Source organism: Ceratotherium simum, chromosome 14 (assembly GCF_057802395.1).
Source record: "Ceratotherium simum simum isolate JZ-2026a chromosome 14, ASM5780239v1, whole genome shotgun sequence".
Lineage (NCBI taxonomy): Eukaryota > Metazoa > Chordata > Mammalia > Perissodactyla > Rhinocerotidae > Ceratotherium > Ceratotherium simum.
This window is the reverse complement of record NC_141913.1, coordinates 26,858,633-26,877,492: the sequence shown is the minus strand read 5'-3', so window position 1 is coordinate 26,877,492 and position 18,860 is coordinate 26,858,633. Positions and strand designations below refer to the sequence as shown.

Sequence of the window (18,860 nt, the reverse complement as noted above, 5' to 3'; positions counted from 1 at the left end):
GAACCACCCAGGGCCTCGCCCAGCTTCTGGCACACCTCAAGTGATGGGGTGGATCTGCTTCCTTGGGGCAGCACTTCCAGAGTGCGGGGACCTCACAACCAAGGCATGGCTGGGCGGACATGTGCCAAAGTCCATGGGGGAATTTAGACAGATGCTCCTAACCAAGCACTAGTTCCTCAACAACAAACCGGGGATAATATTATCGCTCTTACAGTGGTCTCATGGGCATTAAAGGAGTTAATGCTTGTAAAGCACCCACTACGTTGCCTGGTAAATCTTTAACAAATATTGGTTCCCTTTATAATTGATGATAGACTTGAAAGGCACTCTCGAATTCTTTCATCTATATATAGGAATATGCATATGTACAATATATAAATATGTACTTAAGTAACCAATCATATACAAACATGAAACACAGCAGGTAAGATTGATACCATATCTATGATATGATGTTTTAATTAAACATTAAAAACAAGAGGTGCTGAAAGCATTTGATTAAAGCTTAAAAGAAAAAATAAAAATGCGTGAAAAATTCATAAGCTCTTGGCAATCTGAGTATTTTTTAAAATCTATAAAATAATAGTCCTCATTTGTGCTGTGACAGGGCTGGAACAAACAAGATTTCTTTCTACAAAACCATCTCAGAGAGATGGTAACAAAAAGAAAGGTGTATGATACACAAACTGAAGAAAATGTCCAACTGTGACCTCTTACCTTTGACCCAATGAGAGTGTACAGCCACTGAATGGTTTCATTGTGGTTTATTACTCCATTCATTCCATCCACATACAACATAATTTGGCCCAAAGCTACAGAAAAGAAGAGAAAAAGAAGCAAAGAGACATTATAGTTTTATATGTAAATATAATCTTCAATGATCATAACGTCGATTAAGATTTCCATACCTTAAGTACATAGTGTGTTAAGAACCAAATCTGAAGAGAACTCCTAAACTCTGAAATTAGCGAAATCTCATTTCAGAGCGAGAGTGTTGACCACAGCAGAAGAAACAAGGGCTATTCCTGGAGTCTGGAAGATGCAATTAAGGCACCAAATCCAATGACTGCTGTTTCTGTGTGCCTTGATGTATAAATGCATGTTTTTACGGTTCTATATCCGTGTGTAGTCCCAGACGCGGCCAAGACATCCATGAGACTCTGTCTGGGCTGTGGCCTCCTGCTGGGGCCAAGAGGACAGATGAAGCTTCCAAAAGCAACCTGCCTAGTGCCTCAGCCAGTGGTCAGGCAGGTCTCAGATTCTGTGGAACTGCTCTGAGCTAATACAATTTTAATTCTTTAGGTAAGGGATAAATAGGTATTTAAATATTATTTGTAATTCCTTTCGAAGATTTTCAGGTTAAAAAAAGTCAGAAAACATGAAAACAATTATTTGTCAGACATCAAGTCATAAATTCTTAGAGACGATACAGTCACCACATATTGTCACTGTTCATCAAAAAGAAAATACATTGTCATTGTATTTTTTGTCATTACCTTTTTTTAAAAACAAGGTAACTATATTTTTTCAGCTCCCTTACAGTATCAGAATAATTTGGACTCTAGATAATGAACAGAAGTTACATACTCTAAATAAGTAGGCTTCCTAAAGTCACGTCTGACCTCCTAAACCTTATTTCACCCATAATTAATTGGCATGGCAGACATTTGTAGGCAGTACTTTTTCCCCCTGGTAACAGTAGGACATCTCATTGTAGAAAGCTGGAAAATACAGAAGAGTGAAGTGAAAATAATTCATAATCCCATAATTTAAGATAATCATTCTTAATACATTGTATATAAGAAATATATTTTCTTATATTCTTTCTTTCATGCATTATACACAAAAGCTTATATGCAGGTTGTAGTAACAGTCTACATAAAATGGTGTTGATTGAAAAGAGCAAAACACAAAATAGTGAGTATACACTAATTCCAAGCACACAAATATATGTGGGATGTTAGAAAACCCATTATTAACGTATCCAGCAAAAGATCCAATGACAAAAGCACATGATCATTCTGAGAGAAATTATGCTCCTAAATACGTAAAAACTGAAAATTTTAAAAATTTAACTGAACAATAAACAGTATATTTTTGGAAATAACAGATTCATGTTCTACTTAATGGGGAAACACTGGAGATAGTGCTATGAAAATCAGGAATAATTAAAAAGTGATGCCCAGTAATTCCATAACACTGCTAGAGAATTTCAGGCAAATTTAATAAGATATGAAAAATAATGACAAGTAGGATATTTAGAAATGAACGCATAATATTATCATTATTTGCAAGTAATATTATAGACCAAATAAAAAATCCATCTACAGAATTTATAATGAAGACATCACAGTTACAACCACGTTCTCATCTTAAGATTAAGTTTTCTCATCTTAAGAAAACAATCGAAATTTGATATAAGAATATAGTACTAGGGGCCGGCCCCGTGGTGTAGCGGCTAAGTGCGTGCGCTCCACTGCTGGCAGCCCGGGTTCGGATCCCGGGCGCGCACCGATGCACCGCTTGTCAGGTCATGCTGTGGTGGAGTGCCATATAAAGTGGAGGAAGATAGGCACAGATGTTAGCCCAGGGCCAGTCTTCCTCAGGAAAAAAAAAAAAAGAGGAGGATTGGCATGGATGTTAGCTCAGGGCTGATCTTCCTCACCAAAAAAAAAAAAATGAATATAATACTAGATAAATGGACATATGATAAAGGATTAAATGATTTATTGTATAAATAATTTATACAAATTGATAAGAAAATAGTAAATGCCAATAGAAAAAAGTCAAAAGCATATCGTGAAAGAGACAACAAGTTGGTTTATGGTAACACAAAGTTGTTCATTCTCACTATAATAAAAACTGCAAATTAAAACAATAATGAGGTAGCATTTTCACTTAAATTGTCAAAGGAATTTTAAAAAGAAATGATCAGGTATCAAATGCTAGGAGGGGTTAAACAAGTAACTTCATACATTACTGGTGGCAGGGCAAATTGGTACAGATCCTGCAATAAGGCTATTTCGTACTGTTATTGTTCTTTAAATAGTTACCATTTCTTTAATGCCTGTGTGCCAAGCTCTGAGAAGGGACTTTATATGTGTTATGAATACAACAGCCCTGTGCAGTGGGTATTATTACTTCCATCTGACAGAGGAAATAACTGAGGTTCTGAAAAGTGATGGAATGTGCCCCAAACCCATCACTACCAAGTGACAGGCCCACCTCCAGCCAGTGTGGAGCCATAGCTCCATCATGTCTGTACTCAGAGCCTGAAAGTCCTCTCTTAGTTTTTCCCCAGTCATTGTGCTTTGACTATCCTACGGAAATAACTCAAAGTTAAAAAAAAAAAAAAAAAATGGTGAAGCAAAGATATTCACTGAAGTGTCATGTATGATATTAAAATATTATATCATTGTCCTAGAACTCAGCATGCACAGCAATTAACCAAAGCTATGTCTTAACCTATGTTTCTGATAAAATAATCAAGAAGTAGAAAATTATAAACCTCACATAATTCAATAAAACACTCAAATATTCATGCATAGAAGGAAAGGAAAATCCCTGAAATATTAAGCATTATGGTGGGTGTGTGTTCCTTGGATGTACTTTGTTCCCTGTTTTTTCTATTTCCCCAGCTTTTCACTATGAGCATCTATTACTTCTGTAATAGAAAAGTAAACAAATATGTAAAAAAGAATGAAATAAGATTGTATGATGTAAAGTGTCAGGTGCTTTTCTTGGTTTTTAGAATTTTTCACTAGCATATCCCTCTCGGTGCACACCTCCCTCCTTCAGAAAGATACAGCCCCGACTTCAAGGAAGAGCTCTGAGAAATCAGCACATTTTACTCCATTTTCCTTTTTCCTGTTTCTTTCCTCCTCCCTCTCTCAAAACAAACTGTGAAGTCTCCAGGACAGGGGAGTTTGTACCACAGTCCTTTTCCCATTCCGCATTCCACTGTTGAAGAAGCAAACCCAGAGGCATATTTTAGTATCTTCTAAATCAGGTTCACGGTACGGGGGAGAGACAATCTAGACTCTTTAACCTCTGGAAGGTACATTCCTTGGAGGGGATCCTCCGCCCATGGCTGAAAAGCCAGGAATGACGGTCTCCACCCTAACTGTTCAGGGCTTCTGGTAACACAAAAGCCCAGGAAGCCAGGGCACTGCTACAAAAGGGGAAGGCAAAAGAAGATTTAAAAGCCAACTTGAATTTCTGAAAGTTTTCTCTCCATGATCTGTTTCCCTCCAAGATTCTATTAAGGAATCACATTGTAGGAAGTAAGTCACCAGGAAGTTCATGTCTAATGGAATTTAAGTTTCTGACCACACTTATTTGTCCTAATATTTTCGTACTCAAAAGCTGTACCACTACACCTCTTGCACCTTAGCGCTAATGCTAAAGCACTCTTTCCTGTAAAACCCAGTGCAGACACCAGATGGCGCTAAATAGATTCAAATAGGTTAATACAGCACTGATTCAACAGCAAAACACCGCCAAGCTAAACGCAGGCCTGTGAATAAAGCTCACGCAGAGAGAGAAAAAAAAAAAAAAGTAGATGGCTTGGGTCACCAGAGCCATGCAAATTAGTGATTTGCTTTTTCGAGGAGGATGAGAATGTCAGAACAGAGTGATGGGTAATAGCAAGGTCTAAAAAGAGACTGCCCAGGGCATTTGTTGTTCTGCCACTCACGGAATTCACTCTAGGCATATTTATTAGCGTTTCTGTGCTTCAGTTTCCTCACCTCAAAAATGAGATAGTAAGACTGTAGTACCTATTTTGCTGGGGTGTTTTACGGATTGAGTTAGAACAGCGCCCGACTCACAGTAATTGTTCAATAAATGTTACTCATAAGAACTACCTCCTGCAGTCAAGTGTCAATTATCTACTGAACAGGAGCACACGGGCGAACAAATCTGAAAGACGCGAAGAGGGGGAGGGAGACTTCTCGGCTAACCTCACTGGGCTTTGGTCAGGAGATATGAGGGAAGAACTCCTTGCCCGACCCAAAGTCACAAAGAATTTCTCCTATGTTTTCTTCTAAAACTTTTCTAGTTTTACTTTTTATATTGAGATATATGATGCATTTTGAGATACTTTTTGTATCAAGTATGAGGTTTAGATTGAGGTTTTTCTTCATGTAAGATGTCCGATTGATCTAACACCATTTGTGAAAGACACTAGCCTGTCTTTATTTAATTGTTTCCGCAAATTTGCCAAAAATGAAGTGGCTGTGTTTGTGTGGGTCTATTTCTGGATTCTCTATTCTGGTCCATTGATCTTTCCGCCAATACCACACTATCTTGATTACCATAGCTTTATAGTAAGTCTTAAAATCAGGTAATATGATTCCCACAATTTCATTCTTCTTTTTCAAAACTGTTTTGGCTATTCTTGTCCTCTGGCCATCTCAATTTTCGAAGCAGCTTGTCTAAATCTACAAAAAATCTTTCTGGAAGTATTATGGGAAATGCACTAAATCTATAGACAAATTTTGGGAGACGACATCTCTACTACGTAGAATCTTCTAATCCATGAATCTATTATGTCTATTAATTTAGATCTTTCTGATGGCTTTCATCAGTGTTTTGTAGTTTTTAACTAAATATCCCGTATACGCTTTTTTGCTAAATTTATAAGTATTTCACATTTTTTGGAGCTATTGGAAATATTTTAAAAACTTTTCTATTCCCAACTGTTTATTACCAGTATACAGAAATAAAAATAATTTTTATGGTGACTTTGTATCCTGTAACTTTGTTAAACTTATAAATTCTAGGATTTTTGTAGGTTTTGTTTCTGTGGATTCCCTGAGCTTTTCTACATAGACAATAATGCTATCGGTGACCAAGAACAATCTTATTTCTTCCTTCGCAATCTATGTCCTCCATCCTTTTTCCCCTCTGCCTTATTGCACTGGTTAAGTATAAATGTTCAATAGGAGTGGTAAGAGTGGACAACCTTACCTGTTCTCAATATTAGGGGAAGGCATTTAGTCTTTCACCATTAATTAAGGTATTAGCTATAGGACTTTATACAGTGTCCTTTATCAAGGTGAAGAAGTTTCCCCCAATTTCTAGTTTGCTAAGAGTTTTTTTTTTTTTAATCATAAATGGATGCTGAGTTTTGTCAAATGCTTTTTCTACATCAACTGATATTATCCGGTGGTTTTTCTTCAGACTGTTAATGTGGTGGGTTCCACAGAGTGAATTGCAAATACTGAACCAGCCCCGCATTCCCTCTTGGCCATGGTACATTATTCTTTTTACATATTGCTGGATTCGATTTGCTAATATTTTGCTGAGGATTTCTGCATCTTTGTTCATGAGAGATAATTGGTCCATAGTATCCTGTCTTTGTCTTGTTTCATATCATGGTAACGCTGGCCTTATAAAATGAGTTGAGAAGCATTCCCTCCTCTTCTATTTTCTGGAAGAGATTATGCAAAATTGGTTTTATTTTGTCTTTAAATGTTTGGTAGAATTCGCCCGGAAACCATCTCGGCCTGGAAATTCCTTTTTCAGAAGGTTGTTAACTGCAAATTAAATTTCTTTAATAGTCATAGTTAACAATACTTACAGTAATAGGGCAGTCAGGTTATCTTGGGTGAATTTTGGTAGTTTGTGGTTTTAAAGGAATTGGTCCATTTCATCCAAAGCATCACTTTTATGCACTAAGAGTTGTTCACAGTATTCTCTTATTACTTATTTAACGTCTGGAGTCTGTCATGATAGCCCCTTTGCCATTCCAGATGTTGGCAATTAGTGTCTTGTCTTTTTCTTTGTCATTATTGCTTGTTGATTTTATTTTTCTTTTCAGAGAACTAGGTTTTTGTTCCACTGATTTCAACTCTATCAATTTCATTAATTTCTACACTTATTTTATTATTTCCTTCCTTCTATTTGCTTGGGTTTATTTTTCTTTCCTTATTCTAGTTGCTTAAGGTGGGTGTTTATATTATTGGTTAGAGTACTTTCTTTTTTTCTAACATAAGTGTGTAATACTATAAATTTCCCTCCATGCATTGCTTCAACTGCATCCCACAAATTTTGATTTGTATTTTCATTTAGTTCAAAATATTTTCTAATTTCCATTTGAGAATTCTTCTTCAACATATGGATTATTCAAAAGCGTGCTGTTTAATTTCCAAGTGTTTGGAGATATTCTTGTTATCCTTCTGTTATTGATTTCTAGTTTAATTTTATTATGGTCAGAAAACATATCATATGATTTCAATTCTTTTAAAATTGTTATTTTTTTATGATCCAGGATATGGTCATCTTGGTAAATGTTTTATGCACACTTGAAAAGACTATGTATTCTGCTGTAGTTGGGTGGAGTGCTCTTAAAATGTCAATTAGAACTAGCTGTTGGATGGTGCTGTGCAGTTTCTCTGTAGCTTGCTGATTTTCAGTCTACCAGTTCTATTGATTACCAAAAGAGGAATGTTGAAGTTTCCAACTGTAACCAAGGATTTTCCATTTCTTATCTCAGTTCTTCAGTTTTTGCTTCATGTATTTTGAAGCTCTATAGGTGTTCCATTTCAGGGAAAATTGACTCTCGTCATTATAATGTCCTTCTTTATCCCTTGCTATTTTATTTACTCTGAAGTCTACTTTCTCTAATGTTAATATAGCCTTCTTTTCATTAGCATTTGCATGGTATTTATTTCTGTATCCTTCTGATTTTAAACCACCTATAGCATGATAATTAAAGTGGGTTTCTCATAGGCAGCATTTAGTTGGGTCTTGTTTTATGTATCCATTCTGATAACCTTTGTCTTTTAATTGCTATGTTTAGCCCGGTTACATTTAATATAATTATTGGTGCATCTGAATTTAGGTCTCTCATTTCCAATCCGTTACCAAGCCCATCTAGTGACCTTTTTATTTTGGTTATTTTATTTTTCATTTCTAAATTTTCCATTTGGTTCTTTTTATATCTTCTATTTCTTTGCTGAGACTTTTTATCTTTCTATTCATTTCAACAGTGCTCACCCTTACTTTCTTTTTTATAACAGCTGCTTTAAAGAAATAGCATTTATTATAATAACTGCTTTAAAGTACTTGACAAATCCAGTATCAGTGTCACTTTGGCACTGTGGTCTGTTGATTTGTCTTTTCCCATGCAAGTTGAGATTTTCCTAGTTTATTGTATGCCAAGTAATTTGGCTTACATCCTAGGCATTTTGAAAATGATAAGACTCTGAGGTTTGTTTAAATATTACAAAAAATGTTGACATTTTTGTTTAAGCAGGAAATTAACCTGGTTCAGTTCAAGCCACAAGTTCTGACATGCCTTTTGTGGGTTGTGGTTCCAAAGTGAGTTCAGTTTTCAAAGCCCTCACTGTGCCATTTGGATTAGTCCTGCATGTGTACCACCCAGAGGCTGGTCTGGGACCCAGGCAGTGGGCTACCTTGTTGTTCAGTTCTCAAAGTCTTTGGCATGCTGTTTAGGGTCAGATTCATGCATGTACAGTTTATGATGAGCCCAAAAGTTAGTAAAAATCTTTGCAGGTCGCTTTCCTGAGCTCCTTTCTTCGTTATCTCTCTGATACTTGTAGGCTCCCTGGGGCTCCCATTCTTAGTCCTTCAACCAGAGCTGGGCCATTATTTACCCTGCTCTCCCACTTACTTTCTGTGACTGGGCCCACATCTGGGGCCAAGCAGTGGGAGAACAGAGAGGGAAAAAATACAAAAGGAGTTCACTCCAACCCTTTTGTGACTACAATTCCTCTCAATCAAAGCAAAAGTTCATGCCTCTTTCCCTTGGAGTTTTAGGTGCCTGCAGTGGCCTGCTGTTCTCACATTATTATCACAGCTGTTCTCACCATGGGATCACCTGGGAGCAGGGGTGCAAGATAACAGAGAAAAGACTAAGAAACATGGGAGGCTTTTGCACTCGGAGAGTTTGGAGTCCCTTTTCCTCCTACTCAAGTCAGAAGTAGAAAGCTTCTTCTGAAACTCTCTCTGTCCACACCAATGTCCTCTTCTGGGTTTCAGGATTTGAGTCCAGACCAGGGAACACCAGAATAAAAACATGAAAAGCACCATCACAATGTTATTTCAAATTCTAGTCTTCTTCCCCAATCTGCCTGCTACCATTTACTTTTCAGAGTCCTTGAATAGTCGCTCTATGTATTTTTTCCCAGGGTTATAGCTGCATTTAATGGGGGAGACAGGTTCATGTGTGCTTAACTCCATCTCACCCAGAACTCTCCCCTGCTCTGTTTTTAGAATAAGAACTCTAGCAGCAACGTGGAAGGTAGCCTGGAGCAAGCAAGTCCTGCTGTGGGGGTCCACTCAGAACTTTGCCTCAACAGTCTAACCCCATGGTTTTCAATCCTTTCTCTCTTCTTCCTTCCACTCTCCTTTTTATTTTCCTTCTTTTCTCTTTATTTTCCTTTTATTTTTTAAGCTGGAGGCCTTTTACTCCAAGGAACTCTTAACAGAAATCCTAACATGGCCAGCAGATAACTCCAAGATGCTTTGCTGGAAGCAGGACCGGTGGGTTTTAACTGCCCTTTCCCACATTAACACTTGACACTCCCCACTCTGCCTACTGCAGCAGGTCCTAAGGGGCCCTGTTAACAGTACACAGCACCCAATCACCCAGGACCTCATTGTCCACCTGCATTTTCAAACACCACTAGTAGGCACTAGTAGTTCCACTAGTGGGACTCACTTAGAGAGTCCAGACTAGCAACGTATTTTTTTCAGGAAGCAAAACAGAATAGAAAACAGAGTGCATTTCAATTATTAAGATAAGGACTATCGCCATTTTTGTTCTATTGTATATAAATATGAATATTTTTTCCTGTAGGTCTCTAGCCACAAAAGTTTAGAATCTACTATTCCAGACTCCTTCCCTTCCCTTATCCTCCACCTCCAGTGAGTCACCCAATTCCCTCCATCTTTCCTCTGAAACAGGCCTCAAATCACCTTTTCTTCCCTCCATCACTGCCTCAGGTCCAGTTTCCATTGTGTCTCCTGGATTAAAGCCGCTGCTGATCCTGGCTGGTGTCCCTACCTTGACTTCTACTTTCTTTCTAATCCATGATAAGATGTTACCACTGCATTTTCCAAAGCATTAAACATGTCAGCTGAAGCTGAAAACCTGGCTCCCTCCTGCCTCAGGACAAGGATAGGGCCCCTCACATCCGCAATCAACCTGCTGCCTTTCAGCTTCTTTCCCAGACCATCTGGGCTCCTGTGTCTCTGAACCTTCTGCTACCATCTAAGGGCTTTGACTCTAAGCCTATCAATTTCCAATTAGTTACATGTACCTTGCATTTAAGAGAAGTCCCTACATATAAAATATATATTCATTCTACAAACCAGAGCCAGACCTAATTTTTTTAAAAAAGAATTTCTTACACGTCGGAGACATACAAGACAACGATCCCAAATTGGTTATTTGCCTGCTTGGTCATGTCCTTTCTTTTGGCCCAAAATGCCAAAAATGCCATAGAAGAAGTTGAAACATAACTCCTTCCTGGCAGAGTCCTCTGACTTTTTAAACAAAGAGCTCTTAAACATTGCTGCCCTGTGGAGTCTTTCAATAAACCCCCCATTCATTCTTTCTTTTCACTCGATGTTACAGTGAAATTACAGATTATGTGTATTCTGTAAATGGGCACAGAGATTCAAGGGTTACAATACCTTCTTTTTTTCTCTTTTTTTTTTTTGTGAGGAAGATCAGCCCTGAGCTAACATCCATGCTAATCCTCCTCTTTTTTGCTGAGGAAGACTGGCTCTGAGCTAACATCTATTGCCAATCCTCCTCCTCCATTTTTTCCCCCCCAAAGCCCCAGTAGATAGTTGTACGTCATAGTTGCACGTTCTTCTAGTTGCTGTATGTGGGACGCGGCCTCAGCATGGCCGGAGAAGCGGTGCCTGGGTGCGCACCCTGGATCCGAACCCGGGCCGCCAGTAGCGGAGCACACGCACTTAACCGCTAAGCCACGGGGCGGCCCTACAATACCTTCTTAAGGGAGTTACATAGTTTAGGCCTAAATATTTTTCATACAATGTTTTTGTTGTTTTAAAAAAAGCACTGTTATAACTATAGGTAAATCATACATTTTACTATAAACCAGCCCTTTTTATGTACTAGATAAGGCTTTGGTTTGTAATTTAAGTATCCACTTGCATATTTGACCCTACAGTTCCACCATGAAACATAAGGTTCTGCCCACTGAAGTCTGAGTATTTCAATTCACCTTTCTACATTACCTTCTCACTATTTTTTTTTTTTTTTGCATATTTGGGTAACTTTAATTTTGATTTAATTTCAAAATAACAAAAAAGTTGCAGGAACAGTACAAGGAACTCTTTTCTACCCATATACACTTTATCCAGATTCATTGTTTACAATGTGTACCATTTATTATTCTTTTTCTAAACTTTTTAAATATATTTTTTAATAAAAATTGTATGTTTAAGGTGTACATGATGATCTGATATACATACGCATAATGAAACAACTACTACAGTCGAGCTAATTAACATATCTCCTCACACAGTTACTTTTTTAAACATTTTTTTTTTTTGAGGAAGATTGGCCCTGAGCTAACATCTGTTGCCAATCTTCCTGTTTTTTTTTCTTTTTTCTCCCCCAAGTCCCCAGTACACAGTTGTATATCCTAGTTGTAGGTCCTTCTAGTTCTTCTATGTGGGACGCTGCCTCCGCATGGCTAGATGAGCAGTGACTAGGTCTGCACACAGGATCCAAACCAGTGAACCCCGGGCCGCCAAAGTGGAACACACGAACTTAACCGCTGCACCACCAGGCTGGCCCTGGTTACCATTTGTGTGTGTTTGTGTGAGGACAGAACCTAAAATCCATTCTCTTAGCATATTTTGGGAATTCAATACAGTATTATTAACTGCAGTCATCCTGCCTGTCCATTAGATCTCTAGACTTATTCATCACACTTTCCCACTCCTGTTTTTCTTTTCACAAAAGCAGTAGGAAAGAAAGCCTATTCTACAGCCATTCCATAAGATCAGATACTTTACCATCTGAAAATGTGACTGCAAATAACCGTGATTTATTTCAACCAAAAGTACAGAAGAAATAGACTAGTTGTATGAAAAAGTAAAGATAATTGCCCCGCTACAAGGGCGATTTTTTGCTACAAACAAAACCCTGGTCACTAGGGTTTTTCTTGAGAAGAGGAAGGTGACCCGTGACTTGCCCACTGGGAGTGAAGATTGACACTGCTTTCTTCAACCAGAACACAGTGGGGGCTCTGACAATCTGCACTGAGAGTTCTTAAACCCAAGCTATCTCCAGAGGGGAAAAAACCATTGCTAGAACTAAAACCTTATCTTCCAGGAAGGGCTAATTCATCTTAAAGACAGAATTTCAATTTATTTTAATCAGACCATTAAAATTTACTCTTCCTAACTCTGAAATGGATTTGCCAACCCCAATTTTCCATTATTCACCAAAGCCTGCAGTAAATATTGAAAAGAGGTTGATAATGTTGACATTCTTGGAACTAAGTGGAGACCTTGGAGTCTGCGTTATTATTATTATTCTCTTCCACTTAACTGTTAGTCCTAAATAACAAGCCCAGGCCCAGTTTTCCCCAAGGGCAGCTGTCAAAGAAATGCTCTTTCAACACTGATTACTGCACAAAAATTAAGGAGAGTGAGCTGCCAATTGGAGACCAGAGTCAAGAATTTAATCAGCACAAAGAGCTCCAACAAGGTGTCAAAGTTTTGAGGCTCCTGCTGACATTTAGCAGTATTTGCAATGCAAATTTTCAAAAGCATTCTTAGAAAAATTACTAACCTCTCTCCACCCCAGAATGCCTGATTCCTAAAAAAGGTCCCCAAGATAAATTTTTAAATAAATCAGGCCTAAGGGCCTCTCTCAACACTTGCAAGTTTAATCAGTAACTCTCAGAGGAGGGAGGGCCCTCCACCCAGTGCCCCTAAAACAGGATCATTGCTGTGGTTATTTCTGATCAACCTTCCCACCAGGACATTATGCAGCCAAGCTCTCTGCATCCTCTTCTCCCACCCAATGCCACACACAGAACTGACTTGTTTCTCTACTGTGCCTTCACCTTCCCACCAGCAGCCAAGTTTAAATCCCAGATTCCCATACTAAAGGTTTAAAAGTAGGCCCTCACCAGCCACCAATACAGGAACAGCCTCATCGCCGCCGGGGCTGTTGCGGCCTCAGTTATACCTATGCTCCCCGGCCTCTCTCAATCTCTCCCATTCCACATTCCCCCATTTTTTAGATAAAGAGAAACCAGGAATGAAGAAAGGTTTGATAGATTAGCAGGTTTTGAGCTTCTAAAAATTTCTGGCAGATTCCTGATTTCTCTATGAAAAGAAGAATGGTCATTTTAATTATCTTTCTGATAACGATCTCTCAGGACTTACATCCAATGAAATACCAGGGGAAGCACACAGCCTCCCCAAGGCTTCCCAGAGCCAGAGATGAAATGAACCAGAAACAGACTCCACAGGCTCAGCAGTGACTGGACCATCGGGCTCATCTCATGTGCTCAATCTACCCCTGCTCTTCCCACAGGGACCTGGGGTGGCACTATGAGTCAGTGACAAGGGCTCGCTCGACAGTGACCCGGGGATAAGCAGCCCCTCCTCGGCCTAGGGAGGGGCTGCACAGGAGGCATACATGTGGGGCATCCCCGGCCCCGAATGGCTTATCTGTATTCTGGGGTGACAGAGCTAAGAGGCATGAAGCTTGGAGAGAGCAATTAAGCCCAAGCTGGGTGGGCTGGAGCTCATAAACACCCCAGTTCAGAGAAGGGCGGGGTTGGTACGAGGCTGAGTAATTAGAGGTTTCATGGAAGAGGACATCAGAGCCATAACTTAAAGGGGCCCCCTTAGCTGCGAGAAGAGCTTGAGAAGCTCTTCTCACTGACTCATATGCCATTGTGGACATAGCTTCCAGGGCATGAGAAGAGAACAAGCGCATCAAAGATTCCTTGGATTTCTGCTCTCAGGACAGTGTAGCATCGAGGAAAGCTCGGAGAACTTGACCCAGGGAGAAGCTGGTTTTCATGTTGCCTCCACCATTTCCTAGTTCTAAAAAAGTGCCAGTTACCCAGCCTCCTGAGCCTCGGCTTACACCTTTGTAAAATGGAAGATAAGTCCAACCTGGATCTCATGGCGTTACGATGAAACAAGGTTATGTATTAACACACCTACAGCTCATGGTCAGGCAGCTCTTGTTGATGTTGTTATGTGAACTAACCCCTCTGGACTGCGACTCTGTCATCTCAGAGATATAGGGTTTAACCTGAAGACTCCCAAAACCCCCCAGCTCCAAAATTCTACATTCCGTAACATTACTGCCAAGCCCCTTGTAGGGATGTAATACAAAGTGTCTGGCACTAGGGGGAGCACTTCTAAGAGGTATTTGTTTTATACCTGCAGTCCCAGGCGTTCCAGATGTGACTCCATAAAAACCAGAAATTTATTTAAAGCAGAGTATATTCCAGTATATTAATACTGTATTTCGTGCTATTTAGGATTTCTACACCTTTAGAATTTTAACTTCCTAAAAAACTTCCAACTTAACACACTTCCTAACTTACTAAATTCTACCAACTACTAGTGAATCTGCATCTAGAGGGGACTTGCTGCTGGCCTCCTGCAGGGTGCTGGCCCTCTCCAGGGTGTCTCCTCTGTGGCACCCTGAAAAGAACCTGTGTCCTATGATTACCTTGGCTGCCAGCATTGCAGCCACTTACCCTGCTCAGGGCTCTCAAGCAGGGCTGCAGGGGAAAATCAGGGCCTGGGAAGCCTTAAACCACTGCTCTCCACCTCCTTTGGCCCCACCTCCAGCACCTGATTTGATTGGTCCTGGGTATGGACCTGGTGTCTGTGTTGGTCAAAGTTCCACAGGTGATTCTCCTGCGCAGCCAGGGATGTGAACTACTGGTCCATGCAAACCAAACCCATACCTAAGAGCTATGCTTGGGTTAGGGCTCTCTCCTAGGTCAGGATCAGCACCTGCTTCCAACCAAAACCAAACTCAAAGGCAAACATAGGAAAAACCAAGTTCCTGCATCCAACAACCATTTTCCATGCTTTCCCACGGGCCAGAGGACCACGGATAGGGACAAGAAAGGCGATGCTGGTTCCTATTGCCCAGCCTACTTTCCCTCAAAACTCCAAATGGCTGGAAATGGCTCCCAGGTCTCATCATGTTTGATAGTTTCAAAAATTTCAAATTATAAACATTATTTTAAAATCATAACATCATGTCATGTAGTAAATAATGTTTTTAAATAAGACAATCCCTTAGTTTCTTCTCAGAGGATTTTTTTACTTCATTGTGGACATCCACAACGAGATTTCAAAGACACCATAAAACTACAGACCCAGTGTAGTAGTCATTTGCCTATGACTTAGTTAAACCTAAATTCTTTAGAAGTATTAAAAGCTTGCCAATGCATTTTATATTATTTTATGTGTATTTTATAACCTAGAACAAAACCAACATATGCATAATAGTCAAAGAATCAGAAACCTTCCTATTGTGACTCATACTCATACACATTGGCTCTAAATCGGTGATGTTCAAAGAAACAAGATGATGAAACTTCCTTTAAAAAGAGAAAAGGAAATAATAATCAAATCTGTTGATTGTGTATGTATGAAATATGTATGACAATATGTATGAATACGTTTAACATATAGATACATTTAAAACTCATATCAGATACATGCTACAACATGGATGAACCTTGAAAAAAAAATCACACTAAGTGGAATAAACCAGTCACAAAAGGACAAATATTAGATGATTGCACTTATATGAAATATCAAGACTAGGCAAATTCATAGGGACAGAAAGGGAGTTGGGGGAGGAGGGAATGAGGAGTTATTATTTAATGGGTACAGAGTTTCTATTTGGGGTGATGAAAAAGTTTTGGAAATAGATAGTGGTAATGGTAGTAGAACATTGTGAAGGTAATTAATGCCACAAAATTGTACAATTAAAAATGGTTAAAATGGCAAATTTTATGTTATATATATTTTACCACAATAAAATAAGTAAAAACAAAATCATATCAAAACACTACTTGGCTAAAAACCAATGGCCTAATATCCATAGCAGAAAATTCTAAAAGCAACTAAGACAATGTCTCCAGAGCCAGGTGGCCTGGCCTCCCTCCCGACCTGGGCGTGTGCTCTAACCAGGAGTATTCCCTGTGCACAAACAGGTATAAGACCAGTCCAGCCCTTGCAGAGCTGACCAAGGCTACAAGGCTGTGAGTCCATGGACATCACCACCACCCATCCTGTCTCTTTGGCCAACACATTAGACTCCCATTTATTTAATAGCTATTTCCTGGCAGCTTTAATCACAGGTTCATTAAAACTGAATTGTTTTGCCATGCTAATAGTCATTACGAGCCGTCAATGACGCGGACTTTGTTTTCATTTCTATAAATATATGAGCATTTCACATGTCGTCAGATACTGAAACTGAATAAATACTTTAGACCATGCATTCTCAATGGGGGCAAGAACCAAGGAATTTGGTTCTTAGGGGCAAAAATACCTTAGATATTACAATGGCTTATGGTCCTCTACAGGGATACAGTATATAACAGACACATAGTGTGTCTGTGGCATTAAAATTTCATGGGGGTGGGGGTGCAGGAGTGGTTAAGAAAAAATATATTAGAAGGCTCCCTAGGGGAATGATAACGAAAAAAAGGCTGACAGACATTGCTTTATACCCTATAATTAAAGATTTTCCTTAAACCAAAAATAAATAAACAAAAACCAGCTGCTCTTCACACACACACAAAAAGAAGTTTTAATTGAAGCCTAGTGTAAGGCTTTGCTGCAGGCCTCCCTCTAGTCTTTTCAGCATATTGTGCAGCTATCTGTGAGGGGCAATACCCCCCATTTGGCCCAAACTCTCTTAGCCTTTCCTAAGACTGACATATGCATTCATTCAAGCAAGCATTTGTTAAGTGCCAGGCACTTTTCTAGGCCCATTTGGCAGGACCCACCTCGTCCAAATGGACAGAGCCCCACAGCTGTCAAGAATCCAGAATGCCTGGACCCCTTGCTCCACAGCAGCCTTGAAGGGAAGCAGCAAGGGGTACGCCAGGGGAGAGGTTGCAAGCATGGGCTCTAAAGCCAGGAAACCTGGGTTTGAGGCCACGTGGTATTGCCTCTTACCAAACAAGCAACTTTGTGCAAGAGACTTGAACTCTGGTGCTTCAAATTCCTCCCCTGAAAAAAAGCGATGATGATGTTTTTTCTTACAGGGTTGCAATGAGGATCAAACAAGAGATGACAATACACATTTGTCTCTTGCAAGCTCAAGTAACTACTGGTAACGCCTTACCAAGTGAAATAATAGGACAAGCAGAAAATACACAGCTACTTGCAAGGCTTCCATCAGGGGATACTGTGCACCAACACCCTCAACACTCCTGCTGGGGCACTGCAACTATCTCTTGGGGTGAGCTGTGGCTTTAAGGTCAGCTTATAGGAGAATGGCTTCTAGCAGGTGAGATGCAAAGCCCAGCCTGAAATACCTGAGGATAGACAGGAACTGCAGCCGGCAGGGTTTCTAAGTCAATGAAGAGTTTCACCAATGTGTATTCCTCTTTTTTATGCTACTTCATCTAGCCAAGATGAGGCATGCTCACTCTGGGTGCCCAAGGACACACTGAAAGGACCCACTGAGTTCACTTCCCACAAACTGGAACCAATAAGCAGGTGAAGAAGTCAGCTGCATTTGGGGTATGATTTCAGGGGCCCTAGAAAGAACAGGCCTTTGAAAAGTGTGCCTCTCCCCAGCTGGCTGGAACTTTCCTTTTCAATGGATACATGCTTCCGTTCCACAAAGGTGAGGTAAGGTTCAAGTACACATCCCTGCGAGGTTAACAGACTTCATACTACGGGACAGAGGTGCTAACAAAGCTCACGCTCCAGAGGCCCTCCCTCCTGCAGGCCCCTTTCCCAGACTTTGGGAGGGGGCCTAGCAACGTGTTCTCATGGTCCTATATTTTCATGCAATTTGCAAAAAGAAAGTACTTTAACAGCAATCACATAGGACCATGCTGGTTCCCTCCATTACACTTTCTCACATGGCAGGTGGTAGAATGATCATGGGCATTTGGGGTATCCAGGTAAGTGAAGTGGGGGTTTAGGGGGATGTACTCACATGGTTTACCATCTCTTTGGTGTACAGTTAGGTTTTTGCTGGTCATTCTGGTGAAGGAATGATTCCCCAGAACACTCCTAGTGCCCCATACAGCAACTCACCGGTTGTGACCTGAAAGGCAGGCCCAGAGGTCACGCTGCAATATGAACATGACCTCAGAATGAGGCACCACAAGTATGTGAGTAGGAGGAGAACCAGTGCTTCAGACGCAAAGAGCTAGAAGCTTGTCTGTGGTATACTCTTCCAATTCCTACAGCTCCCATATGAAAGAAAATTAATAGAGGTTTTCCCCCATTTGAAAAAGAACTAGACATTTCCAAGAGGTTGCCATGAATAAACTATAAAGATAAAAGGAACAGTCTAAAGCAAAAGTTGCCAAATTATGGTCCAACAAACTACAGCCCATTGGCCAAATCTGGTCCACTGCCTGTTTTTATAAATAAAGTTTTATTGGAACACAGCCACACCCATTCATTTACATATTGCCTAGGGCTGCTTTTGCCCATAAAGGCAGAGTTGATTAGTTGCTACAGAGGCAACGTGGCCTCCAAGGTCTAAAATATTTATTATCTCATCCTTTATAGAAAAAGTCTGCTGATCCTTGCTCTAAACTATCAATAACACAAAACAAATTCCAGTCATACCAGAACAAAGGCTAAATTATCTCCTT

The 18,860-nt window shown here is 39.9% G+C and overlaps 1 protein-coding gene across 4 annotated transcripts in view; it reads right to left on the bottom strand.

The window, feature by feature from the left end:
- Positions 1–18,860, bottom strand: part of FHOD3 (formin homology 2 domain containing 3) — a 466,256-nt gene that overhangs the window by 190,596 nt on the left and 256,800 nt on the right. For all 4 annotated transcript variants that reach the window (XM_014781352.2, XM_087439151.1, XM_087439152.1 and 1 more), the window contains exon 6: positions 718–812. In XM_014781352.2, coding sequence (XP_014636838.1) covers positions 718–812 — 95 coding nt within the window. The remainder of the gene's footprint in view (positions 1–717; positions 813–18,860) is intronic.